At 35.7% G+C, this 9,524-nt stretch overlaps 1 protein-coding gene across 1 annotated transcript in view; it reads right to left on the bottom strand.

Annotated features, from left to right (window-relative positions):
• Positions 1-3,063, bottom strand: part of LOC106461141 (nuclear hormone receptor FTZ-F1-like) — a 48,632-nt gene extending 45,569 nt beyond the window's left edge. Inside the window, exon 1 of the mRNA XM_022388010.1 lies at positions 2,486-3,063. Within this exon, the coding sequence (XP_022243718.1) occupies positions 2,486-2,858 (373 nt within the window). The 5' untranslated portion in view covers positions 2,859-3,063. The remainder of the gene's footprint in view (positions 1-2,485) is intronic.
• Positions 3,064-9,524: the final 6,461 nt, after the last annotated feature.

A 9,524-nucleotide genomic window follows, 5' to 3' on the forward strand; every position in this document is an offset into this window, starting at 1 on the left:
GGTAATATTTTTGCAATTGAGTATGGGGTTGGAAGTTTAAGGGTATCGCGACCTTTTAAAAACTTGCACGTCTACGCTTGCCTGAAACAATATCCAAATGAATTAGTGTATTAACCATCATTAATTTTACCTTTTGTTAATTATTATTTAAGTTAGATACGATAATGACATCACCGTTATATAATTTAGTTGCAATTCTTTCATAACGAACATAATGCTCGAAGTTCAACAACAAATCGTTCATTTTTATTTCCTAGAGGCTTTCCGTATCTCCTTTTCGGTTTTTACCCAAGATTTAACGCAATTTATTACTTCCTGTAGCCAACCCTACATTTGTTATATTTGAAGTAGTGGTAAAGTTTGTTACACACTACATTATATTTATATTTAACATTGTTAAAGAAAACATGCTAAATATACTAAGTTTCATGAACAGTTCGGGTATTATTTTACTTAAATAATCTTAAACATTAGCTTTTGGTTGTACCTTAGGAAAACTCCTTGAAATATGACATTTTAAAATTAAATTTTTTGTTTGTTGTTAACAGATACGATAGTGAGGAACGGAGAAAACTAGCACGTTGTACTACGTTCATGTTTTCAAAACAATTTTCTGAAACCGTAGTTCAAGCAGACAGCTAGTTTCTTACATAAGCAAGATAAATGTTGTTCGTTACTTTCATTAACAATATTCATTATACCAGTTCGTATACTAAATGTTTTTACCCTATTTTGGTTTGTTTTATATTTTATGTTAAGCCTAACAAATCAAAGATAATATTCTGACAACATTCATTATACTAGTTCGTATACTAAATGTTTTTACCCTATTTTGGTTTGTTTTATATTTTATGTTAAGCCTAACAAATCAAAGATAATATTCTGACAACATTCATTATACTAATTCGTATACTAAATGTTATTACCCTATTTTGGTTTGTTTTATATTTTATGTTAGGCCTAACAATCAAAGATAATATTCTGACAATATTCATTATACTAGTTCGTATACTAAATGTTTTACCCTATTTTGGTTTGTTTTATGTTAGGCCTAACAATCAAAGATAATATTCTGACAACATTCATTGTACTAGTTCGTATACTAAATGTTTTTACCCTATTTTGGTTTCTTTTATATTTTATGTTAGGCTTAACAATCAAAGATAATATTAATGTATTTAGGACTAACCTAAATGTCCTAACCTGACTGACCTTCGTTTAATATTGGGATGATGACTCGATCTTTCTTTTTTTATGTATAATAATTCACTAAGGTTACACAACTGATGAAACGATGTATGCTAATCTCTATGTAAAAACTACGAAACTTGTATTCAGTTAGCTATATTGATTGTCTGGTAATCGGAGGTGAAGTAATAAATTTTATTAAATAGAAGTTAATGCTCAAATAATTAGCTGAATTAAGATTGTGTTTCGGCATTTTAGGATTCGAATGATTACCAGGAAATGTCTTCTTTAGAAATGGGTGGATGATAAAACGGTGATGTTGAATATTCTACGGGTTTATCTTGTCATGGGTTAAACTTGAGATACACAATATATTTGAGAGTTGTTACTTTTGTTCTGGGAAAGTAACATGATCGATGACATCACTTTCAAGAATATTGGGTACTTAAACACTCCTGAACGATGTACAGATAGGTGGATTCTAAAGTTTCAAATTAAAAAAACAAACTTTTAGCCGAATAGTTCTATTTTTTTATACCTGCATAATTTTTAAAAATATCTTTACTCCTAAACAACAATCCATGATTTTCACAGTGATTACAATTGAATGTACAAATTTTGTTTTAATGCAATTTTAGCAGTGACCTACTGAACAACCACTCTGGGTGTGTGTGTGTGTGTGTGTGTGCCAGCGGAATCTACATTCTTGATCTGTCGGCAATCAAAACTGGGTCAACTTTCCATCTCGTCTAGCTATGTTTAAGTCCACGTCTATAGCTAAAAACAAACCTATTTGTGTATTATGTGTTACTTGTAGAATACTTTCCCGTACGATCTAAACGTCGAGAACTTTTAGTGGATGACTTTGTTGCTTGATTGGGAAACAGTATCAACTGTATTTGAAAAAAGGTTTTCACGAAATACAATTAAAAAATATTGATTACCCAGGAAAGACATAATATTGTACAGAACTTAATGGAGAGGTTGTACAAGTTTAATTCGAAATATAAAACACACATACACAATCTAGATGCAATATTTTGTATTCTCTTAAGAATGTTGCTTTTCATGTGTAAAGCATGAACCAAGATTGATTATTAATTCAATAATTATAATAATAATAATAATTGGTATGAAAAATATCCACTACCCGATTGAAATCTTCTAAGTAATGTTAAAATATTGAAATTATTTACTTGTGTGCGCAAAGAGAGCAGAATTAACCATATATATTGATAGACATGTTATATATAAATGTAGTATAAAATGAGTCTTATGTTAATTTCATGTTACTTACCTTCTAGCTTCATCCCAACATCTAAGCATTTTTGAAATCTACAATATGGGCACCGTTTCCTTTGGGTTTTGTCAATAAGACAATTTCTGTCCGCAACGCACGTGTACACTTTCTTGTTCTGGACAGTCCTCTTGAAAAATCCTTTGCAAGACTCGCAGGTCAGTATGCCGTAATGATAACCAGAAACCTTGTCTCCGCAAACTGGACACAACTCCTCGATCCCCTCTTTCGTATCTGGTGGGTCATAGGGAAACTGACCACTGGGAGCGACAGGAGCGGGTAGTGTCGATGGTGCACTGTTATTGAGAACTACTGATGGCCCTCCTGCTATATAACAAGCAGAGTTGTCCATTACACTTGCTGCGGTCATCATTTTAAAAAAAAAAACTTGTCCGCGCGATTACTTTATTTTTATTTTTTGCCTTTATTTCTTTGAAACTTTTGACATTTCGTGATTAAGAATTATCCAGCAGATTATCTTTCACAAGACATCACACAATTGAAGTTAGCAACGCGTTTCGTGTCTCACCAACTACACAAACCTCGTATACGAATGATAAGAAGAGCTCTGGAGAGAAATTTCGTCTTTACCCCAACATACAGGTACACTCCACTCCACAAGTAGTGGGGTCTATGTCACGCGGCGCGCGCGCCTGCAGGCCTAGTGACCTACTAACGGCCCGGTACTTTGGCCAATCAAAGCATGCCATATCTTTGCTGCACGTGAAACCAGTAAAAGCGAAAGTAAACAGTGTTTTCTATTCAGGTGGATCGAAGTGAAAGTACTCTCAAATTTAAAACAATGCGATTGATTGGTTAGTTTTATTCGAAGACTAAAAAAAGTAAGTTCGACTGTTTGAAAGTGCTTAATAAGCGCTTTCATTATACAATCTTGTCATTTCACGCATTTGAAACTATCGAACAAATCTCTTCCCCCCCCCCCCCCAAAAAAAAACTGGGTGAGAAATGCATTTATATCTGTCCATACCATAACGTTTATTGCCCAAATCTTTTACTTAGTACTCCCCTCCATTTATTCAATACTAATCAACAGTAGACAATGTCCCCCTGGAAGTGGCTGAGAAACAAACTGGGGTTTTTTCTTTATTTCAAGAAGGCTTTGAGTCTTTGAGGACAAAACTGTACTTGTACACACGGTGCACATTTTCATGAGAAGCGTTTTTATGGTGTGTATCCAAATAACCATTTAGAACTCAATACACTACTTTCAATCTCTTTCAGGTGGGAAGGTGGACCAATGTTCTGTCGAAACGTGCATGTTTCCTAACAATAAATAAATTTCGTTCTGCTTATAAATCGTTGTTTGCCTATTTCTACACTCTCACGTTTTCATTGTCGTGTCTTGGATCATTTAATTCCGACGAATCAAAGCTTAATTCACTATCCAATGTTTTAATTAATAATCTTGAGCGATATATATATTTACCAACCTCTACCTGAAATGCAAAAAAAAGAATGCCTTGTAAGGTTACAAAATTCTTTTAAACGAGAATTTTCTAAGTGTACGTAGCCACCCATGCATTGGTGTGAACTTCCAAACCCGTCTGGTTGCCATAGCAACGTAATAGGTGAGATAGAAAGCAAATGTACAGCAACCAATTGAGTGGCACGTGACCAAAAGATTTAGGTCACCCACTTTCGCGAATAGATACCTCGAAGGGTGGTGGCACCTTCTTTGACGTAACATAACGTATATCGACTTCATCAGAGGTTTGCCACTGGTGACCCCCTTTCGTTTTTAACTTGTTTTATTTTAACTTGTCCTCCTAATCTTGAACTAAATACACGGAAACATACACTATTGACCTAGTTTATTTTTAACTGACAGTGACACACTTCCTAAGCATTTTATGTTTGGTAATTTTTTATTTTTTTGCTTATTTATAACTTTCATTTCAAGTACTGTTAATTCGTTTAACCTTTGACCCTACCGTGTTTTTGCAGTACTACTTAAAATCTTGAAATTATCCAGCATACTAGTTATTAATGTTATCCACTCTCGTGGGTAGAAAGAGAAACAATCGGTGCATGTTTTGTATGTTCATGAATTAAGGAAATTTTGGATAAGTATGTGCACTTTCCTCATTAATAATAACCTTTTGTTCATTTGTGTAAAACCTGTGTTTGTGTGTGTGTGTCATATTAGACACACACATAGGTTTTACACAAACGGAGAGAGAGGGTGGGGGCGGAGGGAGGGTTGAGTACGTTATATTAAAACGGATTGCAATATCCAAATCGGCAAGTCCAGTAACAATTATGGTCTGTATAAAGTCGCGGTGGTACAGATTGTATAAGAACTAAGTTTGACAAATTCTGGGAGTTGTGTTTGTTGTGAAATACCATCATTGTCGAGAACAGTCCTTAATAATCCTCTTAGACGCAAAATATTCACACACAAATTATCTAAATAATAAAGATGTCTTCAGATCAAGGATTCAGATTTTTCAAGATGGGGATACTTTTTTTTTATTGTAATTGGAAAAAAAAGTAATATGGGTCCACAACTTGGTAATCAGAGTAATGGGTAAGAATCTACGATCACAAAAGTTGGTATGTGGTAAAAGTGTCTCGGGCAACAATACCCAAGATAACCATAAATATTTGTTTAGAAAAACAAGTCACATGGACACAAATTTCCCACAATACACCTGTTCAACTATCTTGTTATAACTAGCTGGAGGATGAAACTACTATTGATGCTCTTCCAGACGAAGACATGTCGCATCTTGAAACGGTTACAGGTAAACTCTCGTCATCTTACAGTAGATTATGAAAGCAAACGGGGAGAAGGTGTATGCTTTGGACATGATAGGACAGCCTTACGACAGAGCCTTTTATTTGTATTGAAATTACGCCGCAGGGCTATTGTCAGGGTACACGGCCGTCAAGTAAAGAATAATTGGGGGTGTAAAAACATTGTGGGGTTTCAAAATAGTTTTAATACAACTTGTTTAACCTCTGTATATCTGTTTTTGTTTTTTGTGCGTTTCGAAAATAAAATCGCCAAAACAAGCTCTCTTTAACATCCGAGTGTTAAAATATTTTCAGGAGACTATTTAACTTTTCACCTTTTTTTTCGGGGGGGGGGGGCATTATATTTTAATTTATTTTCTTTTGACTTTTTATAGCGTTTTCTTTTTCTTCTAACCGTTGTTTTCAGGTTGCTTGGGACCTAGTAATAATTAGTGTTATATTACCAGTTAGGAATATTGTTTTTCTTCATAAACCAGAACCGATTGGATAAAGAAGAAAATCGGTGCTACAACACCCCCCCCCACCCTAAAAAAACAAACAAAAAACATTCATATAGGTCAAAGAACTGACGATTACTCTATAACAGCATCTATACACGGTTTGGCAACTACATGGGTAGCCCAGCATGGTTAGGGCGATCGACTCGCAATCTGAGAGTCGCGGGTTCGAATCCCCGTCACACCAAACATGTTCGCCCCTTTCAGCCGTGGGGGCGTTATAATGGGACAGTCAATCCCACCATTCTTTGGTAAAAGAGTAGCCCAAGAGTTATTAAGTTAGGGACAGTTAGCGCAGATAGCCCTCGTGTAGCTTTGTGCGAAATTAACAAACGAACAAAAACAAACAAGTATACGAGTATGTTGGGTAAAATGTCGCTTGAAATTATACGATTGTTGTATTGGCGAGTGAGTTGTAGAGGGGGTTAAAACTTTGTTTTTAATCATCAGGTATTTTGAAAAGAAATTGTAGAGAGATTTTGGTAACTTTAAAGTTTTAGATATATTGGTTTAAATGAGAAATTTAATATAAATGTGTCAATTAGTACTGGTAGAAAAACGATTACAAAGTGGTTGAAAAAAAATCATTTTTAAAACTCAAAAAATCTCTCTAATGCTTAATTTTCATTTTTAATCCATACTGTCAGAGGCCATTGTTCAAAAATTAACTTGTTAAATTTCTACATGATTTGAAAAATTGTGCAAATTAAAAGTGATTAAATATGAATTATCCAGCAAGAATCTATTATTCTCCTTCACTTAATGATTATCACCCTGTAGTGTGCTGCCCTCTTTTGGATAATATTGTAAATAGTATATATTTACAGAAGTCTCTACCAATTTTCGCGCTAATTGAAGGTGCCCTAAAACTAAGCTTTGAACTTTTTACTAATTCTGTGTCGGAAAGTATAAAGAATTACTTGTATGCACGATACTTCTGTCATTTTCATATTTCAATATTCATTTGATTCACTTTCTTTAATTTAACCTATGGAAATACAAGGACAAATAATAGTTGTGTGCACCAAATATATTGAATTTTATTTTTTTGAATGAATGTTTTATAAAAGTAAGTAGATAAGATGCTATCAAATACATAAGTTCCTCATGATAAAGTAAGGATGGTTGTCATCTGAATGAATTTACAACGCCAAAAAACTCCAACCAAGTAAGGGGGGTAGCTGTAAGGCTACACTTTGTATTCTTGAGACATCACCTGACCTACCGTTAGAGATGTCAGACTTACGCGGAATAACTAGCGTTACCCACATGACTGGTCATTTCCATTAGAAAATAAGGTAGAAAGTGGACATCATTTAATTTAAATAATGCACATTTTAGTTATTCTGTAGCAATAATCTGTCGTATGAAGCAAGTACAGTGTTTGTGTACAACAAAGAATGGTCTTTGTATGTGTACAATTGTGTTCAGTTTTTTTCCTTTGTCATGAACTCAGTTATTCAGAAAATTAAAAATTACTTTAATAAATGTCCTGATAGAAACTCTTGTTGTTATAAGGAAAAACTGTTTCACTTGCAAATATACCTGTAGTTATGCAAATTATCTTACCTTAAATAAGAGATATGGTACAAAACGAGAATATTAAGTTCCAAGGGTGAGTGAATCGGTAATTAGTCATGCATTCAGGATTAATCATTCAATGTGTTTATCAGTTTAGTATTTGCTAGGGTCTTCACTACGAGTCATTGCATCTATTTGTATGAGATTCAGTTAGTCGGTGAGGTATTTATCGTGTTTGATAATGGATCGATAACAGAGAAAATATGTAAGTATGTTTATTTATGAGTTAGGCATAAATTAATATCTGTTTCTGTTGAAACGTTGTTTGTGAAGCTACTTATAAATGAACGTTACCTGTAGAAAATGTTAGTGATAAGTTAATTTGTTTCTTCGGTATGTGGATTGGCTTTGACTATTTTTATCAAAGAATTCAAAAGAAATCATCCATAGGTAGTACATGTCACAACAATATCCTTATATTAAATATTTTAACAGCCTCTCGATGTGGATCCCTGTACATGATAAGGGGATGTTGCAGGAAAGGTTCTGTCTGTACAGTTTACCTCCTCCCGAGATCCAAATATCCATCCACGTGTTTGTCGTGTGTGGTGACCGTGAAATGGGAGATAGGATCAAAGTGGTTAAGTAACATTTGGGGCACTGCAACACACTTTGGCCTTGGATTACTGTAGACTGGTCAGTGTTGGACATTCCCAACAGGTGTTGTGGACATTACCCAAACACCAGCACAAACATATACTGCCCATGAAAGCCTGGCATACCTGCACTACCCAAGTTTGACAGTGTAGCACGTCCCTTTGGACGACTATATGGATGGTGGTGTCGGGGGATACTGAATCGAGTTTTTGGGGTTATTTATAAGAAAAAAAAAGTACCCAAATATTAGAAAATGACCGTGTTTAGAAGACTTAAACAATTGCAATAACCTACCATTCCTACCCAACCCAACTACAAAAAAAAAAAAAAAAAAAAAAAAAAAAAAAAAAAAATTACAGGAATGGTATTGTACTTTCGTTAACAGAGAAATCTCTCGGACATATGTCCCCCTCTTTCATTCAGAAGCAATTAGAAGAGGCAGCAAGCTCTCCTCTAAGTTAGTTAAGAATCTGGGACATCTTCGTTAAACATCTCAACCACAAAATAGTGAACTCATTCCGAAATCGAGATCCATCGGGAATATGTATAGTGAGGTTTCTCCCCATGTTTCTTTGAATTCTTCTAGAGTAGTGATCATTGAGAGGTATTTACTTGATATACCAGAGTCGGAGATTGCCACTGGATTCTCCAGCCAGAATTTCGGGTGTTAGACGAGTCTTTACTCAAAGAGTATGGAACAAGATTCGGAAAGTCACTGGTATGCTTTCCATCCCCTTTCCATCTTGCTCTCCAATGGCCAGGAAGTTGCTGATGTCCAGAGCATTGCTGATGCTCTCGGTCAAAGCTTTTCTCGTGCTTCTAGCACTTCTGTTTCTTCCCCTGCCTTCTTGACCATAAAGTCTCGGGCAGAGCGATCGCCTCTTTTCTTTCGGGCCGATAGTCTCTGATTATAATCGCCCCTTTACAGTGGTGGAACTCAAACTTGTTCTTCATCGGTCTGGTAGTACATCAGTCGGACCTGATGATGTTCATTATCAGATGTTGCGCCATCTCTCTCCTGCCTCTCTTCCTATTCTTCTGGTTATTTTTAACCGGATCTGGCAGGAGCATGTTTTTCCAGATGCTTGGCGCCAGGCTATTGTCCTCCCTTTCTCTAAACCTAGGAAGGATCCCAAGATTCCTTCTAATTATCGTCCCATCGCTTTGACTAGTTGTCTTTGTAAGGTCCTAGAGAGGATGGTTAATAATCTTCTTGTTTTGGTTTCTGGAATCAAACATGCTCCTCTCGCCCACCCAGTGTGGGTTCCGTCGACAGCGCTTCACTTTAAACGTCGATAAGGGAAGCCGTTTTCAAGAGAGAACACATTGTTTCTGTGTTCTTCGATCTCGAGAAGGCTTATGACACTACGTGGAAGTATACAAATCTTCCTCCTACTGTTGCAAATGGGCTCTATGTCGACGACTTCCACATCTCGAACATGAGGTTTATTGAGCGGGAGCTTCAGACTACCCTCAGTCGGTTGTTAACATGGACCACTGCAAATGGTTTTAAATTTTCTTTTTTCAAAACCGTTTGCATGCATTTTTGCTGCCAATGGAGTCTCCACCCCGATCCCAAGCTTAGT

This window comes from Limulus polyphemus, unplaced genomic scaffold (assembly GCF_000517525.1).
Source record: "Limulus polyphemus unplaced genomic scaffold, Limulus_polyphemus-2.1.2 Scaffold904, whole genome shotgun sequence".
NCBI classification, from domain to species: domain Eukaryota; kingdom Metazoa; phylum Arthropoda; class Merostomata; order Xiphosura; family Limulidae; genus Limulus; species Limulus polyphemus.